The sequence below is a fragment of the Thamnophis sirtalis genome, unplaced genomic scaffold (assembly GCF_051295495.1).
Source record: "Thamnophis sirtalis isolate CommonGarterSnake01/CBP01778 unplaced genomic scaffold, rThaSir2_p1.2 scaffold_8, whole genome shotgun sequence".
NCBI lineage: Eukaryota > Metazoa > Chordata > Lepidosauria > Squamata > Natricidae > Thamnophis > Thamnophis sirtalis.
Window position 1 is genome coordinate 30,155,615 of NW_028261388.1, and position 20,570 is coordinate 30,176,184.

Below are 20,570 nucleotides of genomic sequence, written 5' to 3' on the forward strand. Positions count from 1 at the left end.
GGGAATCTATATAGCTTGGTCATTGGACATAATAAAAAGGGCTCGATCAGTGATGTTTCAATGACCCAACCTTAGTTACAGCAATAGCAATAGCAGTAGACTTATATACCGCTTCATAGGGCTTTCAGCCCTCTCTAAGCGGTTTACAGAGAGTCAGCATATTGCCCCCAACAATCTGGGTCCTCATTTTACCCACCTCGGAAGGATGGAACGCTGAGTCAACCCTGAGCCGGTGAGATTTGAACCGCTGAACTGCTGATCTAGCAGTAGCCTGCAGTGCTGCATTTAACCACTGCGCCACCTTGGCTCTTACAGGGCGTCCTTGCATCCATTTATATCAGTAACAATCGCTTTTCTTGATCTGGAATTTAGATGGCGCAAAAGCATCATTGTATGAGGTTGCAGCAGAAATGTCTTCTTGCCTGGCTTCATTATATGCAAGAAATCCATTCAAGGAAAAGCTCTCAAGCTGAGGATCTCCATTGTTCTCAATTGCTTAGAAGGTCTTTCAGGGGTTGGATAAAGGTGAGCAAGAGGGAGGTGTGGTGTGTGTGTGTGTGTGTGCGCATATATGTATATGTTTGTAGATTTTCACAGGTGTAGGTATGCTGGTCTTGTTGTATTTGGGTCTTTTCCCGTGTAAGATTGAGATTGTCTTGGCAACATTTCGGCGATGTCTCACTCGCCATCTTTCGGCTTAAAGCGTGGTCGGAGCTGCCGTTTTTCTATAAATCCTGGTGGGGATGTGTGGAATGCTGGCTTTGTGTCAGTAAGTGAAATGATTGGCTGTGTGGTTGTATCATGATTGGTAGATTGGTGCTGATTGGTGCTGGCTGTGTGTCCGTTGTTTTGTGTTGTGTTGTAACGGCCTGGGTGGTGGGTGAGTCTCGTTTGTTGATGCGTTGGTTTCCAGATGTCTGGTAGGTGGGAGGTATCGTCACGTTTATTCATGTTGTGGGGGTGTTTCTCTATTTCGATAGCTTCCATAATTATTCTCCTGTTGAAGTGTTCAGTTTTGGAGATTAATTTGGTTCCTTCAAAATTAATTTCATGTCCTGTAGACTGGAGGCCAAGAGTTTGGAGTAATGAAGAGGGAGTGTGCATAAAGCATAATTTTTGTGTATTACACCACATGAATTATACATTCACATTTGTGCATTGTGAGGGTTTTTTCCTTTGATGCATGCAGTAGAATATTTTGTTTCTTCCACCTACTTCTGTTGCTATATTGTTATGTAAAATGTAATTGAATGACATCTTTTTCCTTTTGTTGGACTTCTTTCAGTATAAGGATTACAGACTTACTCTTGAAGAGCGTGCAAGCAAAGTCCATGAAACTACCCTAAAGAAGAAGTTATTTGGCTCTTGGTTTGATTTGGTAAACGAGGAGAAAAGTATATTGTGGGCAAAACAAAAGACTGCAGATGAATACTTTAATAGGTAAAAATGAATATATCAAAGGCATTTTCTTTTAGGTTGTATTTATTGCAAGAATTCTACAGAATGTTCCTTGTTTTTTAGGTTCCTTTGGAATCATCTGGACATTGTGTGCATGCCTGCATGCATTTTTTATACTTCTTTGTCCTGGGAAATGATGCAAATAATGCTTCTAGGATATGTAATTTAGATGCAACTTGTATGTTAAACTTAACTTTGTGTACAAACCAGCTATATAACTATACCACTAAATAGAATGAACCATACTAGATTGAAAATCTGGTTCTTCCCTTCTTCTAGTAATGTGCTTGGGCTGTTGGTCTCTTATTGCTTACTGTTCAGCCCTCTTTTGCTCTAAAGAAAGCTAATACTCCTAACAATACAATATTATTCAAAGGTAGCCTTTGCTAAATTCAATGTTTTAGAACTTTAACTTCTACATTACACAATGTAGAATTGCAGCTCTAGCACTAGCATATATCTATCCTCTTGTCATTTGACGGAGACGCTGAGAATCATCAGCCATTGAATAAATTTGGAAGAGAAAATAATCAACCCAGTACCGGGGGGGAGGGGGGGGAGAGAGAGATTAAGTTTTAATAAACTTAATTTCAATCCATTTTATGTATCAACACTTCATTTTGAAACTCCATATTCATTTATCATCATAGAAAAAAAATTCTAAGCAACAGTCTTTCTGTAAAAACTAAATAAAGTTACCTTAGAGTTATACATAACATTTAGTTTCTTTTACTGGAACACCTATGGTCCTTTTTTTTTTTCAAAGAATAAATGTAGTTCTGGGTTAGTTCAGAAATGTTAAAAACAGAATAACTCTAGTTCATGCCACTATTGCTTTCTGGGGTGTTTTAAAATTTCTGAACTAATCCTGAACTATGGTTATTCTGTTTTTTAAAATTTCTGAACTGACCTCTAGCTTTAAATTATCTGGATGTCTCAGGTTTGACTCTGATAATTTCCAATTCAAGAAAAGGCCAGGCAGATATTGTCATTCACTCTCTCATGTGAAAATTACAGGTAAATAGATTTTATTTTTTTAAAAAAGGTTGATTACTCAAACTCTACTGTATTCAGCTTTTTCTTGTAAAGTACTGAGATTTATCAACATTTGTCTTGTATTATTTACAAGGCCCATTTCTGTTTAATGACTAAATATGTGTCTAATGATAGATCTTTGTACTAATATATGGGCTTTGCTCTATGCTAAACAGACCAGCCTTATTTTAGACTGAATAAAATCAGAATCTTACTATTCATGGAGAAAATTATATTACAAAATATAGACAAGATTCCAAATCCTTTTCTTTTAAATCTGTTGAATTAAAAAGGCAGAGGACTCTGGGACTTTTCAGACCAAACCACAGAGAATACTAAATGTATTTCTCAGTCTATTTGAGTGTATCACTTAGTTTTAAAAAGCCGCAAATAAAACTTATAAATAGAAAAGAAGCATCTCTGCATAAAGGTCTTTTGGAAGGCAATATGATTGATTAGTGATAAAGTGAGTTGAGAGAATCACATCCTCACGTAGCCACAAAGCTCATTCTCTGTTTAATTTACCTCACAGGGATAGAAAGGTGTGGGATTTATATATTTTTTGGGAAGAAATGCAACCTAATAATTAAAAACTATTAGCAATATATTCCACTTGTTAAGAATGATGAACGAAGTAAGAAGAAAACTTTTCTGATGATATTTAACTATTTAAATACCTGTTTTTCTAGAGTAAGTGTAGTTACTGCCCTCTTGTCCCTATCTTTGAGGTATAATACAGAATGCTGGATTACATAGGCCCTTCACAAATATTCACTTCACTTTCATGAAAATGAAACAATTGTTATGTTTGAGATACCCTTTCAGACATAAAATCTTGGCAACTAGTTCTCTACATAGACAGGGAAAAACTTTCAGTATCTAATAATTATAAATATTGAGATACTGTGGTTTCTGAGCACAGCAATGTTTCCCTTACATTTGTCTAGAGCAGGGGTGTCAAACTCACATTGTCACGCACGGCTGCATTACGTGACATATTGGGACTTTTTCCCCCTTTGCTAAACTGGGCGTAAGCGTGGCTAGCATGTGATGCATCCAGCCCATTGGCCAGGAGTTTGACAGCCCTGGTCTAGAGACTAGGGACATTTAGCATCTCTTTTCTCTATGGAAATTCCCTATCCAATAAGCTGACATGTTCCTGAAAACTAAGGAGGAAATAGTACATTGTTTCATAATCATCTCTGCCTTAACATAATAGCATATTTTAAAGCTGTTTATTAAGTATGGGAACAATGTTTTAAAAGTTTTAATAAACATATGCATGCCTGCTTACAATTCTACTGCCATTTTCCCTCTTGTAAACATTGTGTGATACAGGAGAATGATACTACTTGCATTCAGAGCCTGGCAAGAGTATCCAGCTCAGATGAAAGACGAAAGAAAAAAAGAAGAAAGACTAGAAAAGCTAAGAAAGAGAGTATCTGAAATTTTGCCGGATTTCCAGACATAACAAACCAGAGGACAATTGGAACTTGGAAGGAGGAAAAGTCCATGTGGCAAATACCCTCTCAGACTGTCTCTCTAGCACCATTTCAGTAAACTCATTTGCCTTTTTCCTTCTATCAACAATGTGGGAGTATCTTTGATTTGCAAGGGAAACCCTACTGAATGTCTGCTTTGCAATCAGAATTGACTTTAAAAACAGAATCTGTCTATTACTGTTCACCTGTTAAGAGCTCATAGTGTGAACACAGTGATGGTCCTTACTATTTGCATACACCCACATCAAGGCATTTTGTTATCTATCTCAAACAGCTCTAATATAAATGCAAAAGCAACCAGTTAATCAATACCAGCTACCCTTGGTCTTTTCCCTAATTGCTGTGAGACAATCAGTTTCCACAATGTTGGAATACACTTTTATGCTCTCTAGACGACTAAGGTTATCCATTCAAATGACTTTCACTATTACTGTAAATAGAAATACAGTAATAACTATTATTTTGGCATTCATGACACCAAATAACTGCCTAAAAGGGTTGTTATATCTATTTTGAAAAGTACAGTAGTCAATCCCAGATTTGAGGTACCTGATAAAGATCCCTGTGCTATATTTACACATTTGTAAGTCAGTCACTTTTAAAGGAAGATTTGTGTTTCTCACATTCATATGCATCCTCCTTCAGCCATCTGAAGCCCTGGAATTTTTGCCAGTTGTCAGTCTCCCTCGTTGGCTACAAAATTCTGCTGCTGCTTCTGAGTTTCTAAACTGTTAACAAACACTTCAACTTCTAGATGGAATTTTCATTCTACAGCTGATAATTTTTGGCTGAAAACTGAATTAGAAACACAAAAGTCAAATCACCCTAGTAACAATTATAACTACAAAAAAATTATGATAATAGAAAAACAGCAAGGGAATAAGTTATCTCTAAAGCTGGATTAGTAATTTGTATTAAGAAAAATGTTAAAGTGAGAATACAAGAATTCCAGCCACCAATTTTGCTTTCAAGTGTGGGACTTCTTTAGTTTTGGAAGCTAGTTTTGACTCCCTTTGTTCCACATTTATAGTACCATGGGCAAGTCACTGATTTCTTTGCAAAACGTAGCCCAGTTTGCCCTTGCTTATTAATTATATATCAGTATGAGATTCCTTTGTGGCAAACCAACCATTATTGGTTTATGTGGTCATTAAGAGTTCACATTAACTTGATGGTTCACAAACAATCCATATATAAGACATTTAAATCTAAAGATCCATTTGCTGGTCAACCACAAGTTTGCTTTGTCTCAAAAAATATTCATTCTTTAAGGACAAATAGGGAAAACTTTAAATGATATTCTTCCATTTGTAGTTTTAATGTATTAATCTATTATTAGAAATCACATCAGAATAAATTTATATATGTTTTTTTCTACAGCTTATACTTTATAGAAATTCAATATTCAGTACCCTAACTATATTCAAATAACCTTTAAGTGGACAATTAGTAATTATACTTTTTTAATTCTAGCTTCAAAAATTCGGAGTATAAAACAGTTTAAATTCTCTCCATTCCCTGGAACCTATTAACAATTAGGTTTATCAGTATACATATAAAACTTAAACCATCTTCCCCTCACCTTCATATTTAAAAAACATAAAAAGAACAAATGAAAAAGATATCCACTGTGGTTTATTGAATCACTGTTTTTAAATGATGAAATTGTGCTACAGCTTTATTCACTTGAGTAATATATTTTAAACATTTAATTATTAATAGCAAACATTAAGGTTATAAAAATAAATACTCCATATGCAATCAAATTTATAGATAAAATATTTCAAAATTAAATAATTCAGATAGAAACAATTTTATAATATACATAACATATTCCAACTGGAAAAAACATCTAAGAATTGTAAACCAACAAGAAAGGAAATGTCCTGTTTTCTTAAAATTCTCTAATTCTCTACAGTGAGATGGAAAAACAGATTTTGAAAATGATAGCTAAATATATACAAGGGGGGGGGGAGACTTTGGTACTATCCTGCAAGGGTAAAATACATTCATGATTTGATTAAAATCAGAGAACATTTAAGATTAGATTGTTAGGCAGTTATTACTTGCTTTAGAAAGCATTTTTACCACAAATTATTTTAAAGACTAATTTGGTATAAAATAAAAAAGCACCATTAAAATAGTATATGTGTGAAAAGTTGTTGATCCACTGAGCTGTGATATATATTACTTAAATCACAATAATTGCATAAGTGCAAACTAGCAGCTTCTGCTTCCTAATGAGTTCACAGCAAGATTTTCATATTACTAACATTTGATCTTGATCAACGAAAACAAAACAAGCTTGCTCCTTAAAAATCCACCATAACCTCTGGACTGGAACTGACTGAGTAACACAGAAGAGATTTTAAATAGAAAATGCTATAATACAATGTTAAATTTGTCAGAATTGTAGAATTCCAAAGGCTAGTTGGTATTTATCAAATTTAGGCACTGCTCATCTCAGTATCTAAGTGACTGTGGTTTCACTCTAGTCTAGATTATATTCTACTTCACTGCAACACGCAATTAGTGCTTAGAAGCCACTTTCAGTTAGCTTAATTGTATCTACATTGAATTGTATTTACATGGTAACACTTTCTTCAAAAAATTGTGCTTTATATTTCTGACATTCAGTCCTTTTAACTTTCCCAAGAAAAGCTAAAAAGTTGGGGATTGTAGAGTTTTAATACATTCCATTCAGTGATAGGATTCAATTTTTTTTTACTACCAGTTCTGTGGGTGTGGCTTGGTGGGCGTGGTTTGGCTTGGTGGGCATGACAGGGAAAGGATAGTAAAATCTTCATTCTCCAGAACTGGTCAGAATCTGCTGAATACTACCTCCGATTCTGTTGTTCCTTGCAACATTCCTTCATGCCACAAGATATTGTCAATATCTATCCAGATTGCGTTCTGACAGCAATATTGTACAGCTTCTTTGGGGTTCTATGAGGGTCAGGCATGGAGACAACATTGCCCATTTTATGCCTTGGAGAGAGAGGGAACTCTCTTAAGCATATATCAGTAATAATTTCTTCAAGTATATCTACACTATCTAAAATGTATTTTTGGTTGTTATAGTTAAATATGTACATTTTACCATTTCAAACCAATATTAAAAAGAGAAGCTGGAATTATATGTATGTTTTAAAAATCTGAGGATTTTGTTTCTTGTTACTGGCTAGCTACTTAGAAGATTAGCAGGTTTTTGTTGGACTTTAGCATGTACATAATCCCATAATACTGTTAATATCTTCTTTAGAATGATATTTCTGTTGAAATGTGTATGTGTGTGTGCATGTATTATATATCTGATTCATATATATATGTATATATACTATGTATATCAATCACAGCGAATTTAGCAAATGCCAACAACTGCAAAAAATAATCTACCATATGTTCATCTTTATAACAGAGAAAAAGAACTGGAGCTACATTTTCTACATTCCCTAGTTCTCCAAACTGTTTTTTCTTGGTATAATTGGACCTTTTTTACAATTTGATTGCATTGTAGTCCTACAAATCATACTTGTATGATTTAAAATGTATAAAATTGTTTGATGGATTTTTTTTATAAGGCCCTCAAACAAGATTACGCTTAGGCTGATGATCCATAATCAGCTGCGATTTTAATCGTGCGCAATTTGCAATATTCATTTTCAATCAAAAGTAGTTGATTTTACATTATTTTTGAATTTGGATGTTTTAAGGGCTTTTACTAGCTACTTCATTTATTAATTAAATATATGAGAACTCAGAGTTTGGTGTTAAAACATCAGGCTAGAAACAGGAGGCTCTAGTGTGACTTTTATTCTTGTCTTGGGCACAAAGCCTGCTGGGTGACCTGGGTTAGTCACTATCTCAGATCTGAGAAGAAGGCAATGGCCCCTGAAAAAAGCCTTCTCAAGGAAATTGCAGGGACTTGTCCAGGCAGTCTTCGAGAATCAGACACAAATGAAGGAAAAAAACCATATACGCTATCTGACTCTCAGCAACTCTGGGCAGTTCATATAAATGTATAAACCACTTACATTCATGCAGAAATAGCTTTTGCAATTCTGATCTTACATTGTTCATTATGAGCCATTTTAAGGCAAGGGATAAATATATTAATTAAAATCAATCATATTCTCAAAGTTAAGCAGGTAATGAAAAAAATACTAAATCAGCTATGCAAATCACAGCTTTAAAAAAAGCCCATCCTATAGGCACTTATATATCTCTGCTCGTCTAACGCGAAGATATTAATGAGTACAACATTGGAGAGCTCTTTCTTTTTTTGGTAAAAACACAAAAATGAGGGAAGTTCCCTTTTTAATTCCTTATATCTATTAACAAAATTCATGGTTTATAGCAAAGTTTTTAAAAAATCAAGTGTTTTGGCTACAATATATCATGATTAAGCAACACTGAGAACATTCTCCACTATCCAGTTAATAACTACCTTTGCGTCAGAGAAATGCATAAAATTAAGAATGCAGCCTGTTAAATTTGGGGTGTCCAAAGACGACAGGAATTCCACATAGAAAAATCAGAACCAGAAAATTGCAAATCAGGATCACTCCTATAACCAACCTGCTTCTCCACCAAAACAAAAAACCCAGGATCAAAGAGATTCAACCAATGGAACAGGCTTGCCTTCAGACGTTGTGGGAGCCTCATCACTGGAAGCTTTCAAGAAGAGACTGGACTGCCATCTTTCAGAAATAGTGTAGGTCTCCAGCTTGGGTGGGCTGGGGGATTGGATTAGATGACCTACAAGGCCCCTTCCAACACTATTATACTGTATCTAATTCATAACTGACATAGCAGATTGTGGTATGAAACTCTTCTGAGTTGAATACCCTTGCCTTCACAATAAATGCTCCTCTTTAGAGTCAAATTTCTTGAATCTTTCCTGGGAGGTGTACCTGGGGGGGCTACTCTACATATAAAGAAACAATCTATAACTTCCCAGCATAATACTCTGACCACCTGATTGATATATCCATATATGCCACGGAATGAGCCGAGAACAAAAAGTATGAGCTGCCTTCAAGGAAATGCTAAAACCTCAAGGTCAAATTAACCTCAACAGGGAAGTCTCTGCTTCTTTCACTTGTGATGGTTGTTTTTATATTCCCGTTTCCTCACCTGACACTAATAGGTATGGCGTGAAGAATATAAACCATCTCAATCATACCAAGGTCTTCCTACAAAACATTTGGTATGTGCATGTTTTTGAGAAAGTGGTATTGCAGTTTGCTGTATGGCTTAAAAGGATCTTTGTGCTCCAGTCTTCATTTGCAAGAGATGAGAGCTATTTGCCCAGAATGCCTTTAGATACATGATAAGTTAAGTTAATAAAAACTCCTTCATACGACATCTTCGGCAGACTGCTGCAGATCAGATGAGCGCAAGGTGAAAAACTGGATCCAATTGTACAGAAAACCTTGATTATATTGGCCTGTGTCAACCATCATGCCCCATAACATTCTCCTTCCAGTATTCTCCCGTAATGCAATGCGAGCTTCCCTCTCAGTCATGTTATAGCTGATATTCAAGAGCTGAAGAAAAAGGATGTAGCTCATACCAGAAGTTACAATGGCGCAATACCATACACAGGTGAATGTCAGGGCTGAACTAAATGAGGAACAGAAAGGCACGATTAATACAAAAGTTAATGAACAAAAATAATTTCCCATTGCTAGTCTGGAGCATTCTCCTATTTCTGGTAAACTACAATAGCAAGTAAACTGTGCAATTGTAAAGCATCGGATACTAATTTGTTAGATTAAATATGGGAATAGAATGGATATCCTTATTCTAGCAACATACGAGATGGAACCCAATCTGCCACCCAATCACTTCTCCCCCAGGTGATGTGTTTGTTTCCCCTTTTTTAGTATAAAGCTGATCTAGAAGGATACTTCAGTCCTTTGGTATGCAACTGTTACTTGCTAGATGGCCTATTAATGTTATTGCCAGTTACTTTTTGTGAATATCATTTTACTCTTTTTAGCACACATGTCTATGACTATTTTAGGGAGGAAAGATAGAATTAAATAACTGCAAATAAATGGTTTAACTTTTTTCTCCAGAAATAACTGAAATAAACTCAAGATTTTAACCCAACACAGATTATTTAAAAAGTAAGCACACCCCATATAAGCGAAGTTACAGAATTATTCTCTTTTCAATTAAAAAAGGCAAGAAAGAATAAAGTATGAGAACTCTCACTAGCAGACAAAAAGAACCCAGGACATTTGAGATGATGGAAATTTCCTCCACAGAAGTGTGTGTAACATTAAGCTCCCAATGCATCACATTGGAAAGCAATTACATTTTCCTTATGAAAGTGCAAAATTTCTCATGTAAACGAGCAAATAAAACTATTACATAGACTAAAAAAAAATAGAATTCCCACAATTTTCTTCTAGGGATTATCTTGACTTGAACCTATCAAGTTAGTGAGCATTCTCTCACCTGTATTCTCCATAGACACCAGGACAGTAGAACAGAGCACTGAGGGTGTTTTTTCCCCTACAAATGGTATCCAAAGTCAAAGAAATTCCATACATTGAAGTGACTAGAAAAAGGAAGAGGGCAAGGACAAAAGCTTGATGGTTCTGTTCTCCAACACAGTTGTTAATCCTTCAAGAAACAAAGGGGAAATATGATATTACAGTAACATGATTTAGAAAAAGGTAGAATCTAAAGTGCTCATTAAATACTTGTCTTCATTTAAAAAAAATCTGAAATAACTGTCTCTTCACAGCTTACAAAATAAACACAACTACTTTGTGATTTGGACAAAAGATAGGTACACATGACAAATGAGAAAAGAAAGCAGATTTTTTTGGGGGGGGGTCAAGAGACACTTGTGTAAATATAATTCAGGAACAGCATGTTATATTGCTTAATAGGAGCTACTACCCAAAAAAAATCTCATTGCTGAAACAGGAACAATCTCAAGCAGAAGTGTTTATAATCTATATTCCAAAAGATTGAATGCCCCAAATGTGCATAAATTCTATTCATATACTTCAAAGACTATGTGCTTGCTGTTTAACAAATGCCTTGCATTTGGGTAAGAATTGTCCAAATTGTTAGCAAATGCTGCACACAATTCACTGTCTGCTTATCTTAAATGCCCCAATTTGCTCTTCTGTTCACCTCTGCCAAGTTCCATGTCAGTTTTTTAAATAAAGAAATCATTCCAAATCTTGGATAAGCCTTATATCCATGGAGGCAATTTAAATCACAGAAAACAGGCCCAAGATGATGTGTGCAGATAACTCTGATTTTCCACCCTAAAGAATACGTGAAGCTCTGAAAGAAATCATTCTGGTTTCTTTCATGCGAGTTGGAAGATTAGTGATAATGCTCCGCGGTGGTAGAGTTCATCCTGCATTAAACAGGGGGCTTTAATAGATGATATCCAAAGTTCCTTCAACTCTTACATCCTGATGGTATGATTTACTTGCAGAAAACCCTGCATTTCACTTCTGCCGCCTCTGGTTAGAAATGGGAATACTGATATTTGTAACTTTGAACAGAAATTCCCCAAGTAATGGCAAACACAAGAAAGCCTAAAGATAAAGGCTTAGGAACACAATCTGTTCAACAGAGATAACAAGTCAATGGAACCACTCATGTACAGATAAAACCAAGGTAGAAAAATATTTCAGAGAGAACTACAGCTTGCTGCAAACAGAAGAGTTAGGAAAAAATTCAAGGCCAACTAAGAAACGTACCAAACACAGTGATGATCCAGTCTCTTCACACACCTGCCACATATTCGGCAGTGTCCAGCTCGAGCTGGTCTAACCAACTGACATTTGGTGCACCAGTCTTTTGCGCCCTGACTCGTCTCTGCTTCCAATGTTCCGGAGTAGCTCTCAGTGTTAGTGTGTACAGCAACACCTGAGACAGGTACTCTGCAAAGCCCATTGGAGTTTCCCAGGCCATTCTTATTGAACATGTTATTACTGCAACTGTCTTGGCGAAGTGTTTTGTCGCTGTTCATTTGGCTGAAAAGGTAGCCAGGATCTTTCTTGGCTCGATGTAGGGCTACAAGCATCAGAATTAACCCACAAGTAAGAAGAGCCACCTGACTGTATTCCACATGGCCCCTGGGAACCACTTCCTGGAGAAATACATAGTACATGTAACCTAGGGAGAATAGGCCCAGGCTTAAGAAAAAGAGAGTCTGACCTTTCTTCCTATGTGTGAGGTAGTAATACCATAGTACTAGTATAGGAAGCGATATCAGGATGATGAGGGCCAAAAGGAAGTGCAAGGCTGCTATGTGAAGGAAAAAAGGAAGCAAGATGATTGGCGGAAGGAGGCTGATATCGATCTTTACAGCCCCTCGAATCCATGGAAAACGGAAACGATCCGTGAAGGTTTCTGTGATTCTCTCCAATATTCCGGGAGGTAAAGTCTTGCAAGTCATCCATCTGTTAGGAAAAAGCACAGACTCTGCTCATAATATACCAAACAGAACAAGAAAAACATTTCTGCTAGCTTCTGTCACATTAACTTGCACCGCATCAAACTTGCAGGGAGAAAATCTTTAGATTCTACTTTTACAGGAGAGAAGCATACTTTTCTAAGGACATGTTCATACAAGAAAAAGCAGTAACACATTTGGACAATCACCAGCTTCAGACAAGTTTCTGTTCTTTACACCCCACCCAAGGGAAGCAGAGTCATAGTCCAGCAGATAACACATGTCACATTTCAACACTTCAACTCTACTGTCAGCTAATTGAACTGGACCACAATTCCCATCACTTTCAAATCTAGCAGTGATGAATACAGTAATCCAACACACTTGGGGGGCAGTGATTCAAGGAAAACCGTTCCATGCTGTCAGCAAAAATACAACAGTTGGTGGGAAGTTCGTCTTCTGCTTTTACATTTTAACCTACGCAAGGCAATAGCATCTCTAATCAACAAGACTATTTGCCCAGAAAGAAGGGACATGTAGACCCAATGAGTCAGAAGGGAAAGGCAGAATCTTTTTTTATCTATCTGGACTATCAGGTAGTAAGTAGTACAGGTAGAGGTAGTAGAGTATCAAGGATGCAGCTGTAGAGGTGGTCAACAGTATAAAGTATTTGTAGGTGCAGATAACTAACAATCTGAACTGGTCTTTCCACAGGTCATCCTTAGTGAAGCATGCAAACCAGCGCCTGCATTGGATGAGGAGAGGACATCTTTCTCCCTCTATCCTGGCCACTTTTTACAGAAGCATGACTGAGAGTGTTTTAACAAACTGCATCACAATTGGTTTGGTGGCTGCAGTGCCTCAGAGAGAAAGTCCATTCAGAGAGTGATAAGGACAGAAGAGAAGATTATAGGAAGCTCGCTTCCTGTCCTTCACGATACCGCTTATAAGCACTATGTGCTTAGAGCTCAAAGCATTGTTAGAGATCCTACACATCCACTTCACGGTCTGTTTCTGTTGCTCCCCCTTGGGAGGAGGGTTTGAAGTATTTTTAGGAAGACTACCAGATTCTGTAACTGCTTTGTTCCCCATGTCATCCGTCTGGTAAACTCGCAAGATTTGTTTCTTTCGCCATGTACATGTATACATCCAAACTAAACTGTGTTATTTCTCCGTCATGTAATATGCATGTGGGTACATGCATAATTTCGTATTTATGTATTTATTTATTTTGTCATGTTTATGTAAGGTGACCAGACGTCACGCTTTTGGCGGGACACACCCGCCTTCAAACGCATTTTCCCGCGTCCCGCCCGCCTTTTTAAAAGGCACGCTTTTTTGGGCGCTCGCAGCTCCCGCCCATCAGCTGCTAGCTTGCTGGGCTGGCTCATCGTTTTGTTCTCTATCCTACCGATGAGCCAGCCCAGCAAGCTAGCAGCTGATGGGCGGGAGCTGCGAGCGCCAAAAAAAGTGTGCTTTTACCTACCTACAAATTTAAGCCAGCCCAGCCTGCCCGCTCACTGATTGGATTGGCCTGGACTCCAGCCAATCAGTGAGCTGGCTGGGATTGGAAATTTTCAGCACGTCTGCGCGAGTCTCCATTTCCTTTCACCAAAAGACGAAAGAGGTTGCAGCTGCGCTGACTGGTGAGTATTAAGAGCCGCGAGCGGATGGTGTGAGATCGCCGCCCGGTAGCCGCCAGAAGCCGCTCCCGGCCGCGGGCCCCTGCCCTGCCGCGTCCAGCGTGTCAGCAAGCGGGTTGCCCGCCCGCCTAGCGGCATTGCCCACATGCACGTGGATTCAAGAAATCCGGCTGGATCCTTTGAATCCCCGCGCGTGTGGGCAATGCAGTTTGCGGGGGAGGGGAGCTTCGCTTGAGATGACCATGCTATGCCCTCCATAGCCTGGTCCTCCCAAGCAGAGCCTGCCTAGCTGCCTTGCGCACACACGCGGGGATTCAAGAAATCCGGCTGGATCCTTTGAATCCCCGCGCGTGTGGGCAATGCAGTTTGCGGGGGAGGGGAGCTTCGCTTGAGATGACCATGCTATGCCCTCCATAGCCTGGTCCTCCCAAGCAGAGCCTGCCTAGCTGTCTTGTGCACACACGCGGGGGATTCAAGAAATCCGGCTGGATCCTTTGAATCCCCGCGCGTGTGGGCAATGCAGTTTGCGGGGGAGGGGAGCTTCGCTTGAGATGACCATGCTATGCCCTCCATAGCCTGGTCCTCCCAAGCAGAGCCTGCCTAGCTGTCTTGTGCACACACGCGGGGGATTCAAGAAATCCGGCTGGATCCTTTGAATCCCCGCGCGTGTGGGCAATGCAGTTTGCGGGGGAGGGGAGCTTCGCTTGAGATGACCATGCTATGCCCTCCACAGCCTGGTCCTCCCAAGCAGAGCCTGCCTAGCTGTCTTGTGCACACACGCGGGGGATTCAAGAAATCCGGCTGGATCCTTTGAATCCCCGCGCGTGTGGGCAATGCAGTTTGCGGGGGAGGGGAGCTTCGCTTGAGATGACCATGCTATGCCCTCCATAGCCTGGTCCTCCCAAGCAGAGCCTGCCTAGCTGTCTTGTGCACACACGCGGGGGATTCAAGAAATCCGGCTGGATCCTTTGAATCCCCGCGCGTGTGGGCAATGCAGTTTGCGGGGGAGGGGAGCTTCGCTTGAGATGACCATGCTATGCCCTCCATAGCCTGGTCCTCCCAAGCAGAGCCTGCCTAGCTGCCTTGCGCACACACGCGGGGATTCAAGAAATCCGGCTGGATCCTTTGAATCCCCGCGCGTGTGGGCAATGCAGTTTGCGGGGGAGGGGAGCTTCGCTTGAGATGACCATGCTATGCCCTCCATAGCCTGGTCCTCCCAAGCAGAGCCTGCCTAGCTGCCTTGCGCACACACGCGGGGGATTCAAGAAATCCGGCTGGATCCTTTGAATCCCCGCGCGTGTGGGCAATGCAGTTTGCGGGGGAGGGGAGCTTCGCTTGAGATGACCATGCTATGCCCTCCATAGCCTGGTCCTCCCAAGCAGAGCCTGCCTAGCTGCCTTGCGCACACACGCGGGGATTCAAGAAATCCGGCTGGATCCTTTGAATCCCCGCGCGTGTGGGCAATGCAGTTTGCGGGGGAGGGGAGCTTCGCTTGAGATGACCATGCTATGCCCTCCATAGCCTGGTCCTCCCAAGCAGAGCCTGCCTAGCTGTCTTGTGCACACACGCGGGGGATTCAAGAAATCCGGCTGGATCCTTTGAATCCCCGCGCGTGTGGGCAATGCAGTTTGCGGGGGAGGGGAGCTTCGCTTGAGATGACCATGCTATGCCCTCCATAGCCTGGTCCTCCCAAGCAGAGCCTGCCTAGCTGCCTTGCACACACGCGGGGATTCAAGAAATCCGGCTGGATACTAGTCTCCGTGGAGAGCTTGGCAGGCAGCTGGCTGGACTTCTAAGAGGTGGGGGGGAGGAGCGGCAGCTCCTTGAAATGGAAAAAGGCTTGCTTCCTCCCCCTCCCCCAAATGAGACCGGGCTCCCAGCAGCGATTTGCCATTTGAGAGAGAGAGAGAGAGAGAGGAAGGGGGAGAACACGAGTGTGTGTATCCCTCCTTCCTTCAGCCCAACACTCTAGCCCGGCTTGGCTCCCGCTTCGTCTGTCCTGCCTCTTCGCTTCTCTGTTTGATTGTTGAAAGTGGGAGCCAAACCGGGTCATTCCTTCCAAGAGGCAAGTTTCCCATTGATTGAATGGCTCGCTGCCCTAGACCCTCTGCAGTCCCTCTCGTCTGGCCAGAATGCCAGCAAGAGTGTTGGGCTGAAGGAAGGAGGGATACACACACTCATGTTCTCCCCCTCCCTCCCTCCCTCCCTCCTTCCCCAGCCAGTCCCATGCCTGGCAACAGATTCGTATTTCTGATGATAGTTTGAAATGGTGACAGTATAAATTATTGCTGGTGTAATACTTAACAATGGTTTTTAAGGATTTCTTTTATTTATAGAATACCTTTTTTATTATTTTGGGGGGATTTTTACTTTTAAATTGTTTATAAAATGTATTTACTACAAGAAATGTTCCTTTTTGCAAATGTGATCTTTGCAAATCTTTGTGATGCAATATGTTCAGACCAGGTTTATGTGTCTCAAAGTGGCTGCTATTCTATGGGCAGGCCAGGTTGGTGCAAGGCAGCTTTGCCAGATTTGGTGTGTTTCACCCTCATTGAATTTTATATCGTATAAAGAATGGAAGGAGGAAGGAAGAGAAAAAAGGAGGAAGGGAGTGAGTGAGGAAAGAAGAGGATGGAAGGAGGGAGGAAGGAAGGAAGAGAGGGAAAGAGCAGAAGACAGATAAGGTGAAGGTAGATAAGCAAGAGGAATGAAGGAAGAAGTGAGGAGTCTCGAGGAGGGGGAAAACATTTAGTGACCAAAGTTACAATGGCATTGAAAAAAGTGACTGATGACCATTTTTCACACTTAGCGACCATTTTCACACTTAGCGACCGTTGTGGCATCCTCATGGTTACGCGATCAAAATGTTGATGTTTGGCAACAGATTCGTATTTCTGATGATAGTTTGAAATGGTGACAGTATAAATTATTGCTGGTGTAATACTTAACAATGGTTTTTAAGGATTTCCTTTATTTATAGAATACCTTTTTTATTATTTTGGGGGGATTTTTACTTTTAAATTGTTTATAAAATGTATTTACTACAAGAAATGTTCCTTTTTGCAAATGTGATCTTTGCAAATCTTTGTGATGCAATATGTTCACACCAGGTTTATGTGTCTCAAAGTGGCTGCTATTCTATGGGCAGGCCAGGTTGGTGCAAGGCAGCTTTGCCAGATTTGGTGTGTTTCACCCTCATTGAATTTTATATCGTATAAAGAATGGAAGGAGGAAGGAAGAGAAAAAAGGAGGAAGGGAGTGAGTGAGGAAAGAAGAGGATGGAAGGAGGGAGGAAGGAAGGAAGAGAGGGAAAGAGCAGAAGACAGATAAGGTGAAGGTAGATCAGCAAGAGGAATGAAGGAAGAAGTGAGGAGTCTCGAGGAGGGGGAAAACATTTAGTGACCAAAGTTACAATGGCATTGAAAAAAGTGACTGATGACCATTTTTCACACTTAGCGACCGTTGCGACCATTTTTCACACTTAGCGACCGTTGCGACCATTTTTCACACTTAGCGACCGTTGCAGCATCCTCATGGTCACGTGATCAAAATTTTGTTTGGCAACAGATTCGTATTTATGCTGGTTTCAGTGTCCTGGGGTGAGCTTTTGACAAAAAAATTTTTTTTTAATCAAGGCCCCCCCCCCCCCCCCCCCCCGGTAAAGGGTGTCCCTCTTTTCCAATCTGAAAATCTGGTCACCTTATGTTTATGGAGTATATACTAGAGGTGGAGACCCTTTTGAGAGCTGTATGCAACGAAATTTCATTTTAATGTATACCGATTAGTGTACATTCAAAGTGACAAAGTCAGTCTTAGTCTACCAGCCATGAGGGTAGGGACCGACAATCTATCCCAGGGGTCCCCAAACTGGGCAAATTTAAGACTTGTGGACTTCAACCCTGGGAGGATAGCGAGGGGGCCGACAATCTATCCCAGGGGTCCCTAAACTTGGCAACTTTTAAGACTTGTGGACTTCAATTCCCAGAATTCTCCAGCCAGCATAGCTGTATGCAACAAAATTTCATTTTAATGGATGCCGATTAATGTACATACAAAGTGACAAAGTAAGTCTAAGTCTACCAACCATGAGGGTAGGGACCGACAATCTATCCCAGGGGTCCCCAAACTGGGCAAATTTAAGACTTGTGGACTTCAACCCCGGGAGGATAGCGAAGTCCACAAGTCTTAAAGTTGCCAGGTTTGAAGACCTCTGATCTATCCTAACAGGTACTATATACTAAACCATGCAGAAATCCAGAGCTAGCCATTAAGGCCAGTGACATGCCCACAAGCCACGAGTCTCCCCGCCTCCTCCCTAACGAACTCCCAAGCTTGAGTAAATCCTCAGAAACAGCCCCCCTCCCCCCCCCCCTCTTCTCACCTTTCACAGCACTCGTCGAGGTCCTCGCAATCGCAGAGACAGGCCGCTAGGTGGCTCCTTTGGCCCTTCCGATTGAGATACTCGCAGCAACAGAGCGTCTCTTCCACCTCCTGGGCTCGGGCTCTTTTCCCCGGCCTCTTGACCATGTTTCAGCCACGCACGGCAGCAGCAGCAACAGCAGCAACAACGGGACCTTGCTCCGACCGCGACCCGCATCGGAATAGAAGCGTGAGAGTGCGTGGGTGGGTGGGGAGGGACCGAGATCCGTTCAACGCTTTAAAGAACTCGGGGGAGGGGAGTAAGTCGCCGAACGCTGAACGTTGAAGAAAAAAAGATTCGGGCAGACAAAAGTCGTCAGTAAACGCTGATGGGCGGAAAGACTTTCTCCAAGGTAACTCCACTTAGCGGTAACTCCACTTAACTACCTGCGACCGTGCACCGAGTAATACAGGATTCCTGTAAGGAATGGATGCTTTAGATAAAGCAACAGGATTCCTTATTACACTTATCAGTAGTAGTAATTATTATTATTATTGAACCATGTACCATGAGAGCAAAGCACCGCCGCTGTTAACCTTCATTGCAAGCGATTCTTGCCAAATCCGTGACACCCCCGCCCCGCGACTCCCGTGGCCGTCCTTGCTTTCCAACTCCGTGAAGGCGAGGGAAGAAAGGTTCCCAGCCGTTCCTGGGCCACGACGATTGGTGGGATTCTCGACGCGCCCCGCCTTGTTTCCTTTCAATCCCTCCTGCTTTCGAGGCACCGGCTCTCCCTTCTTGCAGTTCTCCCCTAAGTGTCCTCACGGCAACCTGAAGCTTCCGGCTTCTTTAGAACGCCGGTCTTTTCTTCGTTTTTTGTTTCCCCTTTGTGACATCACGGAGATCGGCCCACTGCCGGGAGGATAGCGAAGGCGTGGTTTGCCTGAATCTCAGTTAGTGCCCAGGCTTGCCTTGTAGAACAGCTGCGAGCGTAGACCCAACGGTGCTTCCTCAGGAGGCAGCAACGGTTCTTTCTTTCTTTGAAGACGTTTCGCTTCTCAGATTAGAAGCTTCTTCAGCTCTGACAGGATAGTAGGGAATGGAAGGATTATCCTGTCAGACCTTGGATGAGAAGGGAAACGTCTTCAAAGAAAAAACAAGAAAGTCCAGTAACCTCCTGAAAAAGCACCTTTGGGACAACCATGACCTGGATGACTGAGAATCTCTACAGGCTTTTAGCTATACAATTTGGGATGAACACCCTTTGAATGGTGTGGGAGTAGGAATGGATTTCCAGAGAAAAAATTGCAGACTACAGGAACCAGAAGCACTACTCAGGTGACCCTGAGGACACAGATAAACCAGAGGTGGTATTCAGCAGTTCTCTCCCATTCAGGCAAACTGGTAGCGGCGGCTGCAGGAGGCTCCGCCCACCCACCTCCACATAATGCATGACCTTCTGCGCAGGTGGCAATTGAGTGAGCACACTCATATTTGCAAACTGATAGGGAAGGTAAGTGAATCCCACCACTGAGATAAACCCCCAAGTGCTTTAACAACCCTCTAAAAGGATGCAAATGACCAGCTGTCTGCAAGAAGCATAAATCCTTCCATTCCCCACTATCCTGTCAGAGCTGAAGAAGCTTTTTGGAAGAGAAGTGCAACGTCTTCAAAGAAAAAACAAAGAAGTCCAGTTGCCTGCTAAAAAAGCACCTTTAGGACAACAATGACCTGGAGACTGAATATCTCTACAGACTGTGAGCATAGTCTTTACGAGAACTGGTCCACAATATACTTGGTGAAGATTCCATTGACTATAAATATGGAGAGCAACACATACTAGATTAACAGTACAATTGCCAACTACTTTGTGGTCTTGCATTCAGATCCAACCCATATACAGTAGTTAAATTATGTTGTCAGGAGCTAAATATGTTGAATTGATGTACAATTCGGATCTTACTACTTTCATGCCCCAAAAGTTTTTGCTCCCGAGTTTCGCCCACCAATCGATTTGGTCTGCTTATTTTGGCTGTCTTGCATTTCTCCCCCATCAAATGAGTTAGGTTCATCGATTGATGGTTAAATTACTTCAGCAAATTTACGATGCCATGCTGTAATTACAAGAAGGA

The 20,570-nt window shown here is 41.2% G+C and overlaps 2 protein-coding genes across 4 annotated transcripts in view; one reads left to right on the forward strand and one right to left on the reverse strand.

Annotated features, from left to right (window-relative positions):
* Positions 1-5,700, forward strand: part of CCDC191 (coiled-coil domain containing 191) — a 23,807-nt gene extending 18,107 nt beyond the window's left edge. The window contains exons 14-16 of the mRNA XM_087721335.1: positions 373-525; positions 1,286-1,440; positions 3,832-5,700. Of these exons, the coding sequence (XP_087577461.1) occupies positions 373-525; positions 1,286-1,440; positions 3,832-3,964 (441 nt within the window). The 3' untranslated portion in view covers positions 3,965-5,700. The remainder of the gene's footprint in view (positions 1-372; positions 526-1,285; positions 1,441-3,831) is intronic.
* ZDHHC23 (zDHHC palmitoyltransferase 23) lies at positions 4,653-19,457 on the reverse strand. Of its 3 annotated transcripts, XM_087721334.1 has the most exons (5): positions 19,284-19,457; positions 18,460-18,569; positions 11,735-12,439; positions 10,464-10,631; positions 5,614-9,620 (listed from the first exon to the last, which is right to left on the reverse strand). In XM_087721334.1, exons 1-5 carry the CDS (start codon positions 19,332-19,334, stop codon positions 9,353-9,355), a joined length of 1,302 nt encoding a protein of 433 aa, XP_087577460.1. In that variant the 5' UTR covers positions 19,335-19,457; the 3' UTR covers positions 5,614-9,352. The 3 variants fall into 3 exon arrangements, with proteins under 3 accessions (XP_087577459.1, XP_087577460.1, XP_087577458.1); XM_087721333.1 differs by lacking the exons at positions 5,614-9,620; positions 19,284-19,457 and adding an exon at positions 4,653-4,790 and having other exon boundaries at positions 18,460-19,253; XM_087721332.1 differs by lacking the exon at positions 19,284-19,457 and having other exon boundaries at positions 18,460-19,253.
* Between the last annotated feature and the right edge of the window lie 1,113 nt (positions 19,458-20,570).